The 22992-nt window shown below is 35.2% G+C and overlaps 1 protein-coding gene across 1 annotated transcript in view; it reads left to right on the top strand.

Annotated features, from left to right (window-relative positions):
- Positions 1–22533, top strand: part of LOC118663606 (doublecortin domain-containing protein 1-like) — a 61291-nt gene extending 38758 nt beyond the window's left edge. The window contains exons 6-7 of the mRNA XM_036323411.1: positions 5997–6090; positions 22337–22533. Coding sequence (XP_036179304.1) covers positions 5997–6090; positions 22337–22533 — 291 coding nt within the window. The remainder of the gene's footprint in view (positions 1–5996; positions 6091–22336) is intronic.
- The last annotated feature ends 459 nt before the right edge of the window (positions 22534–22992 follow it).

The raw sequence follows: 22992 nt of genomic DNA, 5'->3' as shown, positions 1-22992 counted from the left end.
TTGAGAAGAGAATACTCCCTTTTTTGTCACCCGAAGGCAACATATACTTTTTGCAGGCAAAGTTCTTCAGTGTTTCTGAAAATATGGTCCACAGAACACCTGCACCAGAATAATCTGGACTCTGTGCTAAATATTCAGGCTGCCGGGCCCCACTCCAAGCCTATTGAATTAAGAATCTCTGAGTGTGGGGCCTGAGAATTTGAACTTCAACAAATGTCTCCAGATGATTTCTAGCCCAACTAAAGTTTGAGGACTCTTCTGGTGTTCTAAAAACTTCAAACTTACTAATTCATGTTTTTAAGACCATGGTTTAAGAGAAAGAAAATAAATTGTATGACAGAGTAAAAACAGGTTACAGGAAATAAGATCACTGACTGCTAGATTAGAACTAGTGCATGGATTTGAGAAATCAGGAAGAGGAAAATGTCTACAAGTTAGCAGGAAGGGAGTAGTCTAGGTGTAACAAGTCTGACTTAGAAGAAAAAATCCCTTTAATATTTGTATATAAGCATATTTCATTATAATGACCTTTTTTTGGTTATTATTGAAAAACCACATAGTATTGAGGGAATTACTCATGTATGGCTTTCAAGGTATAAATAAATAATAGACTTTTTCAGATGCCTTTAAACCAGAGGAAAATCTAGACAATAAATTTATAAGCACATAAAGAGATGCTCAACATTATTAATTATCAAAGAATGAGAATTAAATCCACACTGAATTGCCACTACATATATATTAAAATGGCTAAAATTAAAAAAGACCGGCAATACTAAATATTGTAAATATGGATATTGTAAATATAGTAAATAGTGAAAATCTGGAGCTACTAGAAGTCTCACATATAGCTGATAAGAATGCAAAATGATACAGACACCTTACAAACCAGCGTGACAGTTTCTTATAAAGAAACATACACTTATCACACATTCTAGCAACTCTTTGCTAGGTATAGTATGTCTTCACTTAATGTCATTGATAGCTCCTGTGACTTTAGCAAACCGACATACACTGAAACTAATTTTAGCATAGGCTAATTGATAGAAGCTATAATTAAGTGCTTAGGGCATCTCATCAATGTTATAATGTTGAACAAAATTATGTTATTCTAGGACCTGTTGTAATTACCCAAGAGAAATAATACACGCCAATGCACAACTCCTATTCAGAGTGAATATTTAGAGTTGCTTTATTCATAATAGTCCCAAACTAGAAACAGCCCAAAAATGTCCATCAATAAAGTGAATGGATAAACAAATTCGTACAAAAGAATACTCTGCAGCAATAAAAAGGAACAAATATTGTATAATTGAAAGAAGCCAGATGTAGGATATTACATGCTATATGATTCCATTTATATGAAACTATAGGACAGACAAACAGTGGTTGCCTGGGGGCAGGGGTACTGAACTGTGATGGGAAAGAGTATGAGGAATATTGGAGAGTAATGAAAATATTCTGTGTCTTGATTGTAGAGGTAGTTACACAGATAGATTTTCCTACCTGCATTGAATGGTGTACTTAAAATAGATACAGTTTATTTCATGTAAATTATACATCAAAATAATAGATTTAAAAAGTGAACAAAAATAACAAAATTAGAATTGGAAAAATGTAAAAGTAATCTGGGCTATTTAATTATTCTTAAGAGGTCAGTTAAGTAAGTATAAAATATCCAAGAAGTGTGTATTAATAGATTATCTAGGCAATATCCTCTAGTTATCTACTTCTCATTCACATTTTAATAATAAAATGCCAGAACACCTACATTTCACATTCACAAGAAATAATTGCTTTTACAAATCATAGTCATGTTCATTGCTAGTAAGAGCAAGTAACTAGATTTGGTGTACATTCTATCATCTAGTTTTGTGAGATTAAGATAAATAACAGGCCAGTAAATATATCTCCAGGATTTATCCAGAAAAGTACCTTTAAGCTACTTAATAAGGTAAATATAAATTCAGCCCAATCTCCTGGCATTTTCAGGTTAAAATGACGATCATATTTTCTATTGTTAGTCATTTTAAAATGTTAGTCTTAGCAGAAAGTTATGCCAAGTACATTTTATTACATTCTAATTCTTTGAAAATTCATAATGTATTTGACAGTCTTTGTTAGCAAAAAAAAAAATTGTAAAAACAGATTCCCTTTCTCAAAATATAGATGATAAATTATAGTGAGCTTTTACTGGAGAACTATAATTAATTGCCAATGGTGAAATATTTTTAGTAATCCAATGAGTTAATTTCATAATTATCTATTCACTTTCAGTTTTCAGCTTGCTAAAGTTCTAAAATTCTTCTATAGGTTCCTAATTCAGTGGTTTGCTTCTTGGGTTTATATAGTGAATACTGTTATATTTCCTGTACATTAAGTTGAACTATGTACAAAGCTGAAGCCTTGTTGGACAGGTTAGAGATTTTTGCTTCGCCGCTCCTCTCCGCCTCTCCCTAACTCCCCTCTCCTCCACCAAAGAACAGTGAGAAATGTGTTTTTAGTTAGGAATGGAAGGAGAGGATAACTCCCAGAACTATAATCAGGTAGATTAAACTAAAGGGAGTCTGTGGAAAATCTCTTCCCAGGGGCTTGTCAAGAAGAGCCTGGTTTTACAGCATGATGATTTTAACTTTCAGTATCTGCAGGGCCCTCTACAACGTAGACTGTAAGAAATTAACAGAATGTGAATTTGTAAAAGTAATATTTTAACAAGTTTAACAGTTACAGATTAGTGGAAATGCTATTTTATTTTATTTTTTAGTATATTTTTATTGATTTCAGAGAGGAAAGGAGAGGGAGAGATAAAAACATCCATGGTGAGAGAGAATCATTGTTCAGCTGCCTTGGGCATGCCCCCAGGGATGGAGCCCGTAACCCGGGCATATACCCTTGACAAGAATCACACCTGCGACCCTTCAGTCCACAGGTCGAGGCTCTATCCACTGAGCCAAGCCGGCGAGGCCTGGAAATGCTATTTTAATTAACCTTAATATTACAGCAAGATGGCATTATTAACTCTTTTTCAATTGTTAAATATAAGAACAACCTTGCAAGTAGAGGTTTCATTCCAGGGCGTTTGACAGGAATTTATATTGATATTAATTCATACCACTAATAATTTACTGTGAGAAAACGACTATTGAAGTTTGACATTGTTTAAATTCTGCAAGGATCTTACATTCTGAAAGTGGGAGAGAATGACCTGGTGGCTGGTGCATTATTAATTTCTACTATCTGATTTCTAATGCCAATTTTCAAACTCATGTAACTCTTAAAACTTGGCTTGCACAAATATTTTTTAAAAATATATACTTTATTGATTTTTTGCACAGAGGAAGGGAGAGGGATAGAGAGTTAGAAACATCAATCAGCTGCCTCCTGCATACCCCCTACTGGGGATGTGCCTGCAACTAAGGTACATGCCCTTGACTGGAATGGAACCTGGGACCTCTCAGTCCGCAGGCCAACACTCTCCACTGAGCCTAACCAGTTAGGGCTTGCACAAACATTTTTACTGGCATTTTTAAGCACAGTGAAAAGAGGAGTCTTTGGGTTAGAAAGCCATGTGATTTTACTTACTGATTTTTAAAAATAATTTTTAAATCATTGTGATTTTAAATAAAGCAAATTGGACAATCTTTAAATAGCTCATATTTTACTTAGTTTAACTGGTAAATGATAACTTTGGAGAATATTTAGATATCTGAACCTTCACTAGTAACAAGGGAATGTGATTTGTACGAAAGGGTTTTGTTGCACTTTTAAATAATAGATTTATAAAATTAAGAGATTGCGAACTAAACACAAATATTGGAAAGGTCAGGAATGTGGGGAACCTAAGGAAGAGGCTGCATCTGTTTAGGGCCTATGGGACTAATTGTAGATCCAGGTGGAGCACTGATTTGTGAATATTTCCTTCGTAAATTAAAGGGTGCGAGATAATTCCTGTAAATTTGAAAAAAAAACAAACAAATAGTAGCAGTACATAGTTTCTGAAGAATTGCCCCAAACTCTGGATTGCAGATATTGTGCAAGAAACACACAATCCATTGAATGCCCATGGGAGTATGTGGCGTGTGGGAACACTACTAGTCACGTGCAGGGTTAGAGAACATCTGATATAATTCAGTAAAGGCCAATTTGTCAAATTAAATTTGTCAGTTAAATATTTGCCACTTGAATGCAACACAGCACTTGAGGCAGCCACTGGATAAACCAGATCAGTCACAATCTTCAAAAGTTGTTCCCCAAACTAAAAAGAAAGTACAAATTTGCCTCAATCTACACATTCAACTGTTTAAATATGCCCATTGTCACAAGGAAAATGAGTTTGTTTGGGCTAGAACTAGGATTACGGGCTTCAATTTTAAAGTAGCAATTAAAGTGGGCAGAAATGGAGGGGAGTGGTATCAGCAATGGGAAGATGTTCTTTTTGCCATACAACCATACAATGAACATTGTCCTTCAGTAGTTCTTGGTTATGCAAAGCCAGTAGTATAATATAGGAATAAGTATGTCAAACTCGCAGCCTGCGGGCTGCATGTGGCCCAAACGAATATTTTTGTGGCCCAGCCAATATAACGGTATGTAAGAAACATTTTAATAAAAATTTCGTAACTTAATTTTTACAATATCCTGTTATACGTAATTATCAATAACAAACTACAACGTCCGCTAATGACTGATTACTATCATCGTGTTGCATTCATTTCCCTTACGCGCCTTACGCGCAGGCGCACCATTTCCCTCCACTAATACTAGCAGCGAATATTTTAGCAGCCGATTGCCACGTCATCAGTCTTGGACTGACTTGGTTGGTGTGCGCAAAAGGAAATATTTCGCTTTTGGAGAACAAGAAAAATAGGTTTATTTGCGTTACGCTTATTAATTTGTGCAGTTATTCAGTGTCTGGTAAGTTAATGTTCAAGAAAAAACATTAATTTTTATTAAAATGTTCTATTATTTTATGTTAACGATTACTCATTTATTTCAGCCCTTTGTATTCAGCGTGCCTCCATCGAAATAAACCTACGTTTCTATGAAAGTTGAAGCTTTTGTTTTTTTGCGGCCCACATAAACATAAACCTTGTTTATTTGGCCCGTGTTAACCTTTGCGTTTGACATGCTTGTTATAGGAATGAATAGTGAAAATGGAAGACAAGGTACTTTCAATTCGGATTTGGAATATATTATGTGCTTTTAAATGAATAGGGCGAGTTTTATGTTTCGGGAGTCACTCTCAAAATCCTAATGAAACCTGCCCCAGGTTACCGGATACTTGCTTTCCACCCTCTCTGTTACTTTAATTTTTCTCGCTTATGAGTAAAACTTTCTAACTTTTGCTTGTTTAACTTTTGCTTCCCTGTTATTGGAAAGATGATTGTCTCACCTTTACAAGGGCCACATGGAGACATTAAAATATTAAGGGAAAAGCTTGATCAAATTAGAGACTATGAAAAGTGAGGTCCTTGAGACCCAGGCTCATAGGAAACCTTGAACTGTGGTTTATTAATTCCATTTTTTAGTACCTGAACAACACAAATTACAAGGCGAACTGTGATCAAGCTATATTTGTAATTTATTTTAGGACACTTGGAAAGAATTTACACTAAAGAGAGTACCTTAAAACCTAATTTAAAAAGTAATATTTTGTTCTTGTCAAATAAATGGAAAATATAGAAAATAGTAAGAATAATAGAAAATCCCCCAGATTTTTTTCATTTATTAAATAGTATGTAACAACTTTTTAATACTGGTTGCATCTCCTTTCTCTTTTTTTATATTAATATTTGTGTTGTATATTTATATTAATATTTAAAATACAGTTTTAATTCCCTTTTGATTTCATGTTGGAAACATTTTATAAATCATTAAATTTCATTTTATGATATAATTGTTAATCGCCATGAGTATAGCAAGGACTCTAAATGTGTTTTTAATTTAGCCAGAGTTCACTGTGATAAATTATTTATAGTTTTCTTTTTCCTGTGTAGGTTTTAGATACTTGCACAATGAGGATGAACCTAAATTCACCAGCCAGACATCTTTTTGATTTGTATGGCAGAAAAATTAAAGATATTTCAAAAGGTAAGTGGCAAAGATTTTGTAAACTAGATGCTAATGTTATGAAAGACATTTATATAATTTGTTTTTACTTTATACATTTAAAAGGAAAACAGATGTAATAAAACAGTTTAAGTATAACATGAATAATATATCTTTCTTGTACAAAGGGAAATCATGAAAGGGTATTAAGATTTTGGGAATCTTTTATTTTGGCATGTTTTAGTTCATTAGGGCTACTTACTATAATAAAAATACCATAGACTGAGTAGCTTAAACAACAAACATTTATTTCTCACAGTTAAGGAGAACGGTACCAAAACCAAGGTCCCAGTAGATTCAGCGTCTGCTGAGGGGCCGTTTACTCATTCTTCTCACTGTGTCTTTATGTGGTGGAAGGGGCAGGGGTGATTTCTGGGGTCTCTTGTATAAGGATCCATTCAGAAAGGCTTCAGCCTCATGACCTATTCACTTCCAAATACCATCTCTTTGGGGATGAAGTTTTAATATATGGGGTGTGGGACACAAACATTCACTCTATAGCACAGACTTATGTAACACAGGGAAACCTTTTTTCTTTTTTTTAGGAGTGGGGCAGTATCATTATTAAAGTTGATTTCTTGGATTTTTGGAGGGTTTTTTGCATTTTTATCCCTTCCCTTCATCACGCTGGCTAAAATTTTCTTTGTGATCAACCATATTTTATAATTACTCTTAAAGTTTCATTGATTAAATAAATAAATAAATAAATAAATAATTTTGTTAAGACTCTATCTAGTTTGAATTATTACCAACTCATCCAAAATTTTAGATTTGAGTTCATTGCTAGAATTGAAACTCTAAGAACCCTGGTTAAGATGAAAGATTTATATTTAGAAAGTTGATTTTTTCCCCCTCTCCAAATGTGGTATAATAAAATTACTTACCCAAACAGAAAAATCTCTGACTCTGAGGCATGATACTTCATGGATGCCAGAGGCACTGGGATTCATGCCTCATGCTCCCGTGTCCCAGAAGTGTGATATTATCACATTTTAATGCGTGCCTTGCCTTGTGCTTTTGCATACTTATAAAAGCTTATGCCAGCTGAAATTAGCCTATGCAGCTACTAACATGTGGAAGCATAACAAATTCACTGGACTTAAAATACTTAAAGAAGCTAATCCTTTCGGAGGAACTTCCAGTCTGTAGCACCCTAGTCACTTAACATTAGATTTTTGCATTTCTTTCTTCTTTGTTTGTTAGTATGATTTTGTGCATCAAATGATTGAGTTCCCTAAACTTTTATGTTTGATGGTTTTCTGAACTTCAACTTGGGAAAGGTCAAGTGTTAGATGAAAGTTATCTCTTCATTTAAATAAGCAAATGCTAATACTCTGATTTGATGTATAACCTTTTTTATTTTTATTTTTTGCCTGCTTTGTTTTGGATTAGAAAAAGTCATTTAATAATGTGCAATATTAAGATCATAGCAATTAATTTTTATTTATAAGCATAGATTAGAAGTGTAATTGTATCAAGGACTAAAAGTAACGAATACACATAAAAAATTTTCTATCTGTTGCTTCTTTTTTGGAATTAGATATACTTGCAAGTTTCCTCATATACTATGAGAAATGAGCACAGTCGATATGATATTAAACTACTTCATTCTATCAAGTCTAGTAAAACCTTTAACACTCCATGGGTTTTGAAAATTGCTTGTGCTTTTAGGTTTCTAAATAGAAGATTTTAACAAAGAAATTTATTTTGTTACATGTGGAAAAGTTCTTTGGCTGTGGCTTCTTTATAGATCTATTCTTTCTATAGTAGAAGACAGCTATCATTAGTAAAGATGCCATATTACTATATATGGTCAGCATGCTGGTACAGCATTTCTACTGAGACATAATATATGCATGAAGACTTCCACCAAAATAATAGGGTTATGGGAAAAATGGAGTTGAGGAAGACTATTCAAAACTTGTGCATCTTTGCCCTAGCTGGTTTGGCTCAGTGGATAGAGCGTTGGCCTACGGACTGAAAGGTCCCTGGTTTGATTCCAGTCAAGGGCACATGCCCAGGTTTCAGGCTCGATCCCCAGTGGGGGGCATGCAGGAGGCAGCCAATCAATGATTCTCTCTCATCATTGATGTTTCTATCTCTCCCTCTTCCTTCCTCTCTGAAATCAATAAAAAATATATTAAAATAAAACAACAAACAAAAAACCTGTGCATCTTTAAAACCAGAATACTAACTAAAAATAATAATTATTAACTTAGGAGGTAATGTAAACAGCCTGGGTTTAAACAGAGTGCTGCTTCAGAGGATATTAAAGCCGCACAGGAGCAATACTCGAGTGTGAGACTAGGCAGATGGAAATCTACTTGGAGGTTTGAACCAGTGGGGCTTCCCTTAAGGAAGTCACAGAGGAAGCCAAACTCCCACAGAGTCATGCAGGGCCAGGAGCGCACCTTTCCAGGAAGGGATCCCCGGAGCTGCATTCAAACGAAGGTCTTTCTTTCTTTCCTGCTAAAGTATAAAATTCTACTCCTACTCTCCTGGCCTCCTTTGCCAAAGAAAAGCGCATATTCACCAACCAAATTTTCACTTAGTACTGACATCATTCCCCCATTTAGCAATCATGTATGAGCTAACTGGTGTTATTGCAGCAAGTGACCACGGCAGAACACATGTAGCTAATGTCAGATTTAGATGGAGTTGTGTAATGACATTCTCCTTACCCCTTATATCACCCCAAGTTTTGTTCTCTTAACTTTGGCTTAATTATTAGGTATGGTGAACTTTAAGAGGCTGCTATTCCAATAACCAAACCCTGCTCCTTTGTGGATCCTTCTAGATCATGGTGGGCAATATGAAATTTACCCTAGAATATACTGAGTTAGAATAGCACAGTAATTAAATTGGCTCCAAAGTCATGCTATTAAACACTGAACATTCATTTCTTATTCCGTTTCCCACCCCCAAATATGCCCAGCAACAATATCCAAAATAGCTATATATTCTCTGACAACTTCTTCAGATCCTGCAGTGAGATCAAATGACAGGATTAATGTGTTTCAATCACAAAATTTCAATAATATAGAGATACCCTGAATTTGAGTGTTAACTCTTGCCCATTATCAATTTTTTTGTGAAGAAATTAAATTCCAAGAATAAAATTTTCCAAGAAATTAAAATATAAATTTTAAAAGTCTACACAGAAGTGAGTGAAAAAAATCAAATAATCTTACCTTTGTAAGTTAAAATCCAATAAAAGTTCAGACCCCGTAGAGTTAAAATTCAAAGAAATGAAGTTCCTGTCTACTTTTTATTCTTCCCAGTGTCAGCCAGATGGTTTCTAGATGCCTGGTTTGAGCGGGAATTTCTCCAGTTGCTACTCTCTGGGCTCCTGCTGTGGGTGTCATCCCTTGGGACCTCAGAAGTTGAGTTGGGTCTACACCAGCTTTATCGTGTGTCCTACTTCCAACTGAACTGAAAGATAATCACAACATCAGAACCACACCCAGCACATTCAGAACAGCAATCCTCAGTTTCTAATGTGGCCATTCCTAGCAAAATGATGTTTCCAAAATCCTGTATTTGGCATGATCCAGACCCCTGGCACTATTGACAAAGACCATAGTAGAGACTAAGGGAAGGAAGGCCAAGAAGAGAAAACATTCTTTATGTCAGTCTTTTCAAGAAGCTACTTGATTTATGCTGTTGAGCAGGGCCTATGACCTGTGACTGGGAAGCAATCTCCCACCAAGGCATTAATTATAGTACTATGTATTGATAACGTCTTGAGGGGGAAACTGACCAGGGCACACTGTCTCCTCTCTCTAAGAGGCTGCCCAAAGTGTTGGTTAAGTGCTCTGACTTTCGAGCCAGAGTTCATATTCCAGTTGTGCCACTTATTGTCTGACCTTGGACAGATTAGTTTCTCTGAGAGTCAGTGTTCTCATCTGAAAATTAGAGATTATAGTACTTATCTTAATGAATTCTATGTGAAGTTCTTACAACAAGTGCCAGGGACTTGGTAAGCATTATAACATCGTTATTATTGCTGCTAATGTTGTTATTATTCTTATTCTTAAAGAGGGCACTGAGAACGTTGCATCCTTGCGACTTTGGAAATTTACATTGGTGGCAGGCTGGGTCACAAATGTTTGTTTGAGGTGCTGTTTTTTCCTTCTGTAAAGTGTCCTAAACATCTTAATGTCCTTTCCCCTCTGAGTGCCATGTTTCCAGACCCCGTGCTGAACTGGCGATGGGCCCTGTCTTGTGTGGCACAGCATCGCCACGTCCTGGGGCACTGTTTTCAATCCTGGGTCACAGTGGCTGCTGTCACAGCCTGTGGTGAGAGAATTATTTAAGCCGAAGAAACATACTTCACGGACTCAGCTTTCCCTTCTTCCCCACATCAGTTTCAATGGGAGAATAGCTTTCAGTGAATTTCTGAATTGCATTAGCCGTTCATGTTGTTGAGGCTCCTTTTCATAGGTGCCCAGTGAGGACCCATACTACTGCCGTTTCCTCCTGAAGACATGGTTTTCCTGTTTTTGAATGCTCCTGGTCCTGAGTTAATGATTCTGTCTTTTTCTGCTACAGTCTGTAGGATTTGCCTCTACTGTACTCCTGCTCATTTTAGGAAAGTTTCCTTCTCTGACAGGCTCAGGGCTGCATCGTTTGCTGCAGTGGAGTTCTTTTTCTTTTTTTTCTTTTACAGTACTTTCCCTTCGCTTTCTGATCCACACTTTTGTTTATCTAACATCTTCCTCTAGATATTTTTCTTGCCTGGTCTCTCATAGTGAGAGATATAAAGTCGATAAGTTCCAAGTTTGTCAATAGCATCCTTTGTTCAAACCAGTCTTATCCATTTTCACCTCCCCGAGTTAAATAATCATACCCAGGATGTATTTTCCCACCATCCAACATCTCATTTGATCTGGACTCTGATCTGTTATTGTTCTGCCTGGATCCCTGTAATATAATTCATCTCACCATTGCCTTTTCTTAATCTTAGACCCATTCATTTTTGGAGTTCACTAAATACTTTTTCTTTTTAGTATTTTATGCAAATCTCCCTACTATCCCTTCTCCAATTTGTTCAGATTTTATGTGCATTTTGTGTAATCATCCCACGCTCAAAAGAAATTGTCTAATTGATCTTATTTATCTGTGACGAAAATGCCACCTCTTGACAGTATTTGGGATACTGGTTCCTCTGGGGGATTATTCTGAATTTGTTCTCCAAGATCTTATTTTTATTCCTGTTAGGTTTGACGGGGCCCCAGTTACTGTTTCTGATTTTGTAAGAATTAGAACATTTTCTCTTTTTGTAGGAGCCGCTTTAAGAGCAGTTAGAGTTGGGTGTGTCTCCTGCGCCCTTCTACCTGGTCCTCAAGACCTCAGTTTCTCTTTTTCATATCTGCCAGGCGTGTGTGCCAAGATCCACTATTTCTTTTTTCTATGGCAATCTCTCTCTTCCCCCAGCTAAATAAGCCTGTCTTTTATTTGTTTCCATGCATACACTGCTGTATTCTGATCATAAGATTGAAGAATATTTTATTTTATTCTTTAAACTTTTTAAAAAATTATAGTTGATTTACAACGTTATGTGGGTTTTAGGTGTACAACAGTTATTCAGCATTTATATACCTAAGGAAGTGATCACTGCAATGAATCTAGTAACCACCGTCACCATATTATTACAGTACTACTGAGTATTTTCCCTACACTGTACATTCTCCTCCTGGATTATGAATTTTATCACTAGAAGTTTGTACCTCTTATTCCCCTTCACCCTTTTCACCCATGTCCCCCCTGGCAACCATCAATTTGTTCTCTGTATCTGAGTGTCTGTTAGATTGAAACGAATTTTTTTTAAAAAATATATTTTATTGATTTTTTTTGTTTTTACAGAGAGGAAGGGAGAGAGAGAGAGAGAGAGAAACATCGATGAGAGAGAAACATCGATCAGCTGCCTCCTACACACCTCCTACTGGGGATGTGCCTGCAACCAAGGTACATGCCCTTAACCGGAATCGAGCCTGGGACCTTTCAGTCTGCATGAAACAAATTTTTAAACCACTTTACTTTTTTCTTGATTCCTTTAGCAAATCTTATTCCTAGATTTGTAATACTTCCATCAAAATTGTTTCTTTAACTTAACTGAAGAAGTCAGAGTATTCTTTTTATAATAAATCTGCCACGTTGTTGTGGGTGAAGTTGAAGTGTGGGTTTCTGAAATTTAGAACCATGGTCAAAATAAATTTAGATCCAACTTGGGTTTGGTAGAGGTCACTTTAAACGCCGTGGACAGGCTCTGTGAAGCTATGGTTAGCTCATCCATCGTTTCTTTTTGGCCCAGAATGCAGTTTGAAATAACACAATGAAGGCTAGAATCTGAGGCAGGGGACCTGGTGCTGCCAATTGGCCTGGTATTGGCAATTTAAAGACAGAACCTCACTGCAGCACATGCAGAACTCAGCCGCCATTATACTTTAAAGTCTTGGCCTGCAGATTGGGCTACAAAACAGAAACGCAGCAAATGTTGCACCTTCCAATGCCTAAAATGATCTAATCTCAATCTCATACTTACCCTCAGCTCATTGCGTGGTTTAAGAGTAAGCTGTAGCAGCCTTCCCAGTAAGGCAAGCATGACCAGCTAGGGGTGCTAGGGCTTCCACTCTTCGGTATACTAAAGCCATCATCCACTCCTCCCTGGCTGGCACTTTCTGAAGGCCAAGGCTTTTGGAAAACAATCCCAGCTGCATTTAGTTGCTTATGACCCATCTTGCTTAAAATTCTACATAGCCGTTGCCTACTATAAAATTTCTGGCCAACCTTCCTATTTTCTCTGTACGACCCTTTGGCCATAAAAACACACAAAAACAAAACAAAACAAAACAAAAACCCAATTATAAAACTGTACATTTATCTGCATAATCCAATGTAAGCTGCCAGACACCACCAAGGGTAAAAAGCAAACAAACATAAAACTCACAGGTCCTTGCTTTGTTTTGCTTGTTTGGGTTATTAAATGACATATTTCTCTACCATTTCTAAATGGAAACATTTAAAAACAAGGTCTCATAAATTTTATGGGACTTAACCAGGGAGGTTTGCAGACCCTAGATGTTTTCCTAGTTTGTTACAGATACACTCATTTACCTGGGAAGAGGCACACAGATTTAGCAGTTCCTTCTAGAGGACAATAGGTGTTAGCCGCAGTCTATTGGGACCTGCTTCCCACTGGAAGAAATGACAGTTATATGCTGGTATTGGAGATCTCAAGACCCATGTAGGGAATTTTCCCAAGAGTTTCTCTCCATGCTCATTAAATATTCCTTTAATATGTAAATTACCCCATGTTGGGTCCCAGTGATTACTGTTTATTTTTCTAAGGGTTCACAAACCATTCATTTTATAATCTGTTCTAGAACTTTTCAGGGAAGACGATCAAACTTATGGATAAAGATCTTCTTTAAAATTAAGTATATTTACCTCCCTTGGGTCCCTTTCCCATATAACTTTATTCCTCAAATTTTATGAAATGTGAAAAAGTGTCTCTTGCTGAAGAAGGATGCCAAGTGCGTGTGGTTATTAATCAGCCCTTAAATCTCTCTAGGACGAATTGCTATATACAAAGGCAGCCAGTTAAGAGCATGTTTGTGTAGAAAAGATGCTGTTCAGGGGTCTTCAGACCCTCCTTGAGTCTGTACTCCCTCTGACGTTGCCTTGGTTTTGGGCTTCCTGAGACATAGACTTCAGTGTCTCTTAGTGATTTCCAGGCATAAGACTTGAAGTACACTTGTTGCTTGGGCAGAAACAGAAAATGCTAAGTAATCAGTGGTTTATGTTTCTATCATTTGATCTATAGAGAATATTAAGGCTTTTGTTAAGGATTGATTTACAAAGATTTTTTTAGTGGTAGTTAGAGAATCCACTATAATTGGATCACTGTCATATTTTATTAAATATATGAGTACAGAATTGTGTGATATGAACATTCAGAGTCTAATCTGCTTACAAACTCTTTAATATCTGTTAGAAATTCCCTTTTGATGTCTTTAAAACATAGATTCTCTTTTATATGCATGAAGCTATGCCTATCACTCCTAGGTTTTATTGGGTTAAACTTGTTTCAGGTTTTATGTAATTAAAAAAAATCAAATCATTGCTTTTTTCTTCTTCTCCTCAAGTTTGTCTTATTACTTTCTGGTTTTTATATCTCAGTCTTTGAACTCTAATACCAAAAATTTTACTCTGATTCTAATGACTTCTCACTGGCTCTAGAAGTTAATTGTAAAAATCATTAAAATAAGCATAATTGCCAGTGAAAACAAATAACCTAAATGCTACTACCTGTTAATAAACATTAGTTATTACAAAGTTCTCCAGGTAAAAGAACATGATTCAGGAGATTGTTTTTTTTTCATCCTAAGAGTATTTAGAAGAAAGATGGAATCCTAGACAACAATATGTAAAATGCTAATTATAGAAGATTCTTCTTTTGAGAAACTAATATGGAGAAATAAATGTCAAAGGGAATCCTCAATTTTAATTGCTGAAACTATTAAGACTTTTTTATTTATTACATTTAAAATATAAATTTTATGATATATATGTATATGTATATTTTATATCCTACATAAAATGTTTAAATGCAAATAATCTGTTTGCTTAACATTTGCATTCAAGGACACCAAAACAGTTTTATAAAACACATTATCCATCTCCTAAATCAGTGATGGCGAACCTATGACATGCGTGTCAGAGGTGACACGTGAACTCATTTTTTTGGTTGATTTTTCTTTGTTAAATGGCATTTAAACATATAAAATAAATATCAAAAATATAAGTCTTTGTTTTACTATGGTTGCAAATATCAAAAAATTTCTATATGTGACACGGCACCAGAGTTAAGTTAGGGTTTTTCAAAATGCTGACACGCCGAGCTCAAAAGGTTCGCCATCACTGTCCTAAGTCTCTCTGCGGGTGAGGGGTGGGTGGGGGAAGAACAGAGAAAGAAGGGGATCTAGCTATATATTTTTTATTTTTTAAATTGGTATTAGTTGTGACTTTACAACATAATAGTACAATTTTGAGACATTTTACAATTAGATTGCTTTTGAATGTTACTTATATGTGTAAGTGCTATGTATATTTGATTTTGTTCCTGTTTTACTATGTTTTCTATTACATTATTTCCTACTGGGTCAAAAGTTAATTGGTGCCTCAGTTAACACACTTTGGGTTAAGATTTTCTGAATAGTAACTAAAATTATAATGCAAAAATGTGTCATTTATTACAGCAAGCAATTATAAAATGGCATTTCTAAAGGCCTTTACTTCTAATTTTTGTTGGTTTTACTTATTAAGTTTTATGCATTGTACTTTCCAAAACTAACTTTAAGATACTTCACATTTCTTTAAATTTTCCAAAAGTCGGTAATATGTATTCAATTATTATGTATTGGTATATAGACCATAGACACATAAAAACAGATTATATTTAGTTAATTCTCAACACTCCTTAAGCAACCTTAAGGTTGTACATATACCATTTTTTTTTTACATTATTACTACATTTCAAATATTTTAAATGCCCAAGAAATTGAGTTCACAAAATACTTGTATTTTCAAAGGCACACACACTCACTATTATTTTCGTTGAGGGGAAAGGCAAGACTTAGACAATAGAATCCTAGCTCATTTCTACTTGTATAAATCAAGTTATTTAAATAAATGAATTGTGTATGCTGACCTGTTCCACCAATGTGCTACTGGGGGTGTATGAAAAAAAGATGTGCATGGTGGTGGAAGTAGAAAGAGGCATAAAGCGTATTGGAAAACTACCAAATGTCCCCTGCAAATGGGCCCTATTCAGAATCAGTAAGCGTATGATGAGTGAAGTGGTTTTGAATATCGCCTTTAGATTCCATGCTGTTACAAGGCCAGCCCTGAACATGGCAACTCTTATTTCCACACACAGTACCTCTTCACTCTCAATTTAACCCCAAAATCTGATGAACCCATTACTCCATACTTGATTTCATGGAACAAGGAGTAGATATAGTTACAAATGATCAATCACAAGCCGTGAACCAAAGCAGCAAGGCATTAACAATTCACACCATTTCGGTCCACTTGCTCAAGCAGAAGATGTGCCAGCATATTTAATGCACAGCTACTTCGTTCAGTCTAAGAAAAGACATGACTCAGGCTGCATTTTCAAAATAGAGGAGACTTCCTAAGACTTCATACTTCCTAAGCCCCAGTGTCAACGTTCACCCACACATCAGCAATTAAAATAACCAGGTGTTCTGTAAAGGTCGCAATGTCTAAATTAAATTTTACTCAGGTAAAAACAATATGACCTACGAAATCCCTCTCCCCAGTACATCCATCCCTGTTCTGTTTGATCCTATCCTACAAATCAATGTCTCTTACGGCAGTATTAAAACACTGTAGACCCCACAGGCAATATGCCGTCAGTTTGATAGGATCACTGAAAAACTAAAGCAGCTGTGAAAGATTGCTCTAAGTATAGCAATTGTGTACTTGTCATTTTGTTCAGTGGAGGAAAAATCCAAATTTGGGTAGGCATTGGTATTTAAGAAAACGACTGCTAAATCTTTTCTCCTAAGGACCTCAGGGACAATAAGATTTGACATATAGCATGTAAACAAAAGTACACAGCAGCTGTTAGTTTGGTTGTGTTGGAATGAAAACATACTGATATAAATCAGGCAACAATAGGAGACAGTATGCTCTCCGTCCTTCAACCTTCCCAGCAGACCATGCCTTTGAGTGGCATCTATTGGTTGCTTTGGGACCCAGAGTTTTTCAACTATTACCTGCAGCTGGGTAAGGAGCATTGAAACACACACATAGCTTGACACCAGCTCAGATTCCCTCTAGGCATAGTTTCAGGATGGGAAGCACTCAAGTCTTAGTATCTTTTAAAAACCCACTTTGTTTCATTCAAAAAAGACTTTTTAGGAAAACTTCATTAAACTTCATTAAAAAATAAATTCCAATCGAATTGGTGGGAAATTTCCAAATATCCTGTTAACAATAGCCCTGTATTTTTGAGACTGAGATCTAAAACTTGCTGCCAAAGAGAATATGGAAATTTCTTTTTAGATAATTAAGCTCTGGGCAGTGCTCTTTTTATTTCCCTCCCATAGTCTCATGTATCTGACTGAAATGTGAAAATTATAATATTTTTTTTGAAAATTATATTATATAAATTATGATTCTGGATATTTAATTGGCATGAATTTTAATTTATAACTGGAAGCAGGTTATTAACGACTTTGACAATTTCCAATGCTTTTTGAAACGATATTAATAAAAAATCATCTTTTTAGCTTTCCATAGTAGACTCAAATGTACTAGATATAGTGTCTCTCTTCAAATGAAATGTTGACAAGAGCTATATGTTCCCTAGGTATAGAAACTGGTAGATCATTCCAGTCTATATCTATTTGGTAAGTTCCATTATGCTCTCTTTAGAGGCATTTTTGGCTCCTTGTCAAAAATCCTTGTTCTGTTCCCATTATAAATCCAAATAAATTTAAGCTTCTTATCAGTGATGAAGTGGTTTTAATATAAAGTCCTCTTGAAGGCTTAACAGTTTATTTTCTTATGAATAGCATTTGAACTCATTGTGTTTGGAGTTCTTAGAGGGAATTACCTTTATTATTTAAAATAGCTATTTTGACCTTAATCTAATATTATTTCTATGTTATTTAAGTTTAATTGTGTGTCTTTTCCCATGGTGGCATGATTTATGACAGGGTAGGATAAAGGACATAAAGATTTCCCAAGGACTTTAAAAATACCCACCGCTGGCCTTCTCCTGTCTAGTTAATGCTTCATTAGCAAATCATATTGTTTTCTTCTTATATTCATTTTCCTCCTAGTCTTCAAAATAATTTTAAATGGAAAATTAAAATAAAACCATCATACATACATATCTTAAATTTGCTTCAAAATTCTGGTATATTTACATTTATTTATCAAATTTTGATCATATTTTTATCCTACTAAAACGTATCTAAAAGACTTTCCACAGTATATTTCTAAAGTATATTTCTAAATTATATTTATTCATCCAGTAATCATTTATTGAGCACTGCTTTTACAAAACTGAAAAATATCAACACCTAAAACCACAAAGGGTTAATGAGTTACTGGAGGATGGAATTGGAAGGGGAGAAGTAAGGACTAATACAAATCAATAAGGGAAAAATAAAAGTATAAACAAAGCTCTGGGAATCAGAGGGAGTAGCAATTAATTAAAGTTCTTGGGACTTTTAAACATACATACATATACATACATATATACACACATATATATATGTTGATTTCAGAGAAAAAGGGAGAGGGAAAGAGTGATAGAAACATCAATGATGAGAGAGAATCATTGATCGGCTGCCTCCTGCACGCCCCCTACTGGGGATTGAGCCTGCAACCTGGGCATGTGTCCTTGACCAAAATCGAACCTGTGACCCTTCGGTCCACAGGCCTTTGCTCTATCCACTGAGCCAAACCAGCTAGGGCTCTTATGCCGTTTTGCCAGAGGACATAGTGTTTTATATGAGCCTTGAAGGATGAGAATATATTAACAAGTAGAAAAAAAGGAGGAGATGCAAAGGAAATGGAATAGCATGAGTGAGAAAAGTATAGGTTGATGGTTATGAAATTGATATAGCTACTACTTTTAATCATATGATCTATTTACCCAATATGCTCAGCACTAACTCTAGCTAGTGAAGTTACTCTTTTTGGTCACATGATTTTATTTACCCAGCATTGTCAATTTTAACTCCAAATCCGTTGGAACTATCAGGTTAATTTCAAAGAGCCCCATAGTGGTAACATTGTATAAATGTATAAACAAAATGTGTAAAAAGTGATCACCCATAGAACTTTTCACCTTTCCAGTGGTAGAAATGATCTCAATGAAATGATCACGTTTGACTGATCTATACATGTTGATAAATTAAAGGAGTGATTAATTTCCAACCATTTATCTAATAAAAATGTCGAGGATTTGCTTAATGAAAATATTGAAATTATAGAGAAGCAAAATTCTTGTCACAGTCATGTAAATAGGAGAAAATAGGGAGAACACCCGTAAGAAAGACTCCAACCGTAAGGGAAGTGCTGTATGTGGCTATGCACACAAATCTTGATGGAACATAGGAACAGGAGCCAGCTAACCTCCTTGAATGAAGCATTATTTCTGAGTAGCAGTTTGAAGGGGAACCTCATGGTTTGGCAGGACACACAAAATAATATCTCGGAGTTCATTTTCTGGGAAAGACATTTTTTTTTCATTATGTATATATTGTGGGTTTTGCTAGCCCATAGAAACATCTAGGTTTACGCTCTTTCCAAGGTTGAAAAGTATGATTATCCTTTCTAAACATATTGCTCTTATTTCTTGCAAATCCTTATGCAATAGTCTTCTTTAACAGAATGAAATTTTTTGCTTTAGAAACAGAGAAAAGGAGAATTCTACATGAAAGAAAGAAAACCTTTGGTTAATAGTTCTGAGTCTTCTTTGGTATAGAATAATATGAATATTAATTAAAATGCTTAAAAATAATTCTGACCTTAAAAGCTATAGTTGGGGTTGAAAAGTCAAGTAAAGTTTTTAAATCAAATTTTCTATTATGTTTTATAACTATCATGTTAGGCCAATGCTTTTTTTATGGAGAGTTCTTTAAATGGTTAATAATTTTTATTTTTTCTATTTTTTCAGTATATTAACATTTATACTTCCTTTCTAAGTGCTTAGGCGTATCATTTTCTTATGTTTTCTGTACCTTCCTAGTTAGTGGAAACATTGTTTGTTCTTGGAGTGTGCTTTGTCTTCCTTTTCAAGAAGATCATCAAAGTTACTAGTTTGCTGCTTCCAAAAAGAAAGAGCCTTCTAATCCCTAGTTCAGAGGCTAACCTTTATTAGCACTCTCGTGGTTATAATGAGGACCCTGCTTCCAGCAGGGAGATTCTGGAATACTGAACAGATTATTCAACAAGTTCAGAGCAGATTCTGAAGTCCCTTATAAAACCTGCTTGTGAATACTGCTTTCTTTGCTTTACTGTTTCTGGTTTCCACAGTATTCCTAATTATATAAATCATGTGGAGCATGGGAGCTATTTTCCATCCAATATCAATTCTGACACAGCTTGCATTTTGATATGATTTGTGTGGTGTGTTTTTTTCTAAGCTGTATTCTTTTTTCTTAAATTCTTATGGAGGTTTCAAACTCTGAAAAAAAGCAGTTTTGTGTTAGAAGACCTATGAAATTTTTCTTTGGAATCCCCTGGTCTGACATAAAGAATTTGAAAGTCTTTTGACACAGGCATAGATGAATAAGGCTAAAAGGGTAGAGAATCTGATAAAATTTTCTCAGGTTTAAATTCAAGATTAAATCTAGGATGTAAATTACTCAAGTTTATTATCTATTTCTTAACTTGTTTAACTTAATTAACAGCTACTCATGTATGCCTTTCCATGCTCAAAACTGTGCTATGTTCAATGACTGTACCAATTAAAAGTATACAAATTAAAATCTAATAATACACAGTAATATATGAATGTGTAGCAGTTAACTAAAAGCACTGATAATTCTGAGGCTAGGTTTCTTTAGGAAAAATTGTAATCAAGATGGGTTTATATTATACATTTTTTTGAAAGATTAAAGAGTTATGATCCTGAAAATAAGTTTCTCTTTTACTTTTTATTTCTTGTCTAATATGTGTGATCTTATATATTTTTAAAAAGTTTGAGGTGTTTGTTTTGATAAAATTTATAGAGAAATTCAGTTGCTCTAAGAGTATAAGGTGGTTTCAATATGTGGATTTTAGGAATTTCTTGTTAGACTGGGTAAGTGAATTTCATGCTCATATCTGAAGATGTCTAAATAGTCAGTGGGACATAATTTCCTTTTAACTTTATTTATAGTAGTTTTAGAAAAATCTTAAACTCTATTTCCAATGTTCTTCTTAGTGTTGAATGTATCAGAAAGAATTTAAATTGTACCTTGGTAGAGAGTTGCAGAACTTAGTGCCATCAAATGCAGAACTTTTTTACTAAGAGCAAAATTCAGCGGAATACCAGTAGCAAAGGCCATTTGCATAACTCAGTTGCTCAGCAGCTCAGCTGAACCTAATTGTAATTCAATTTCCAGATTGCTAGCTCAGCCTCTCTGCATAAAATATGCAACATATAACATAACCAATGGCATGGACCTGTCTTCTTTGCTGATGATCCATTCAAATTCTTTTTGAGTAAAAACATGTATCAGAATAAGGAAGCCAAGCTATATAGTTATTTGATATGTTTATGTTGTGTTACATGTATACACCAGTAAAGTTCAAGTAAAAGAAAAAATATATATGTATTTCTCTAGGTTCCCAAGTGTGCCTAAAATATTTTTTTTATTTCTTTATTTCTGCTTTTCTAGAGGGAAATTAAATCCTGAAAAATGTTATCTAGCTGCCATGTTATTTGACTATTTCACACTAGAAAGACTTCATAAGCTAATCGTGTGAAAAAGTGTATAAACATGTCTGTTATGTCCTTATGGATGTTGCAATACAGACCCCCAAGTAAATATCTTCTGTTTACAAAGCGCATACTGGAATAGCTTTCCCAAATCTTTCACCAGCTTATAGCCCCCAAACTTAAAAACAAAACGGTATGATAAACTGCTTGCTTAAGAGTCTCCCTTTAACTTTTAAACAGCCTTGCCACCCTGTTTTATGGGTTATTTAAGCAACAGCAACGGAGAGTTGAGTAGGGTGTCTGATAAAGGTATATTTTATGAATAATTTCCAGATGTGATGTTTTAGGGATATAGACTCCTCTACGGGAAGCTATACACAGAAACAACATGGATCTTACCATTTTATCAGGACAATGCAAGTAGATTTCAGCAAGGTTGGTTCCAACTCATCTGTGATAAATGAGAAGATAAGGCAATCAGTGCACACCATGACACTCTGTGCAGCTAGTTAGGCACACTTCAGAACTATTCAGGTGTGCTCACACGCTTATGAGTCTTGCATGGGGGGTGTCTCAATATAAGTACATCCTTCATGGTGGCCACTAGTTATGCAGGAATTGCCTCTCTAAGACTTAACCTAGGTCAGATATAAATAATAGATGTTAAGAGTTAGCTCTGCTATTGGGGCTCTGTGTTCCAGGCAGTGTATTTCCGTCTAGTCAAAAGAATTTATTTTCCCTTATTTTCTTGCATAGTTCCTCTGCTTGAAAAATGCTTGCAAAATTCCATCACACCTTTGCGGGGACCAGTTTGGGTCTCTAAGGGAGAAGGTTTCAGCCCCTCAGGAGCTAAGATATACATCCAAGGAGTTCTTTTGGCCTTGTACCAACGCTTAAAGTCTGCAAAAAAATACTATAAACAGGTGAGTCATCCCTCTTTAAAAACTGCTTAATTTTGTGTTTTAAAATGTACTTGATTGTATAGGAGCAATGATTGGCATCGTGTCATAAAAGACCTGTGACATGTATTTTGTGAGCTCAGTGCCTGTTTGAGAGCCAAAATGCTTCTTCTGTAATCCTGAAGCCAGCAATAATGGGACTAATTGTATCTGTCTTTTGCTATGGGATGTCATATGTCTCATCTTTTCTAGCTACATACTGTGCAAAGCAAAGGCAACTTCTTATGTGGAAATTCTATGGGCAGTTACTTTAAATAAGAAAATGAATAGCTCATAAATTATTTGAAGGTTTAAATGTTCAGCCTTTTTTTCTTCTTTTTCTTTTTTGCCCGGTATGCAATCAGAATTGCTATTGTAGAAGTTGGGCTAAAATGTAACTAATTGTATTCTGGGAAATAAAATGGTAAATTAACTTCATGTCAAGAGTAACTTACTCATTTATGCTTATTTAAT

This window comes from Myotis myotis, unplaced genomic scaffold (assembly GCF_014108235.1).
Source record: "Myotis myotis isolate mMyoMyo1 unplaced genomic scaffold, mMyoMyo1.p scaffold_m19_p_10, whole genome shotgun sequence".
NCBI lineage: Eukaryota > Metazoa > Chordata > Mammalia > Chiroptera > Vespertilionidae > Myotis > Myotis myotis.
This window is presented reverse-complemented; position numbering and strand designations above follow the sequence as displayed.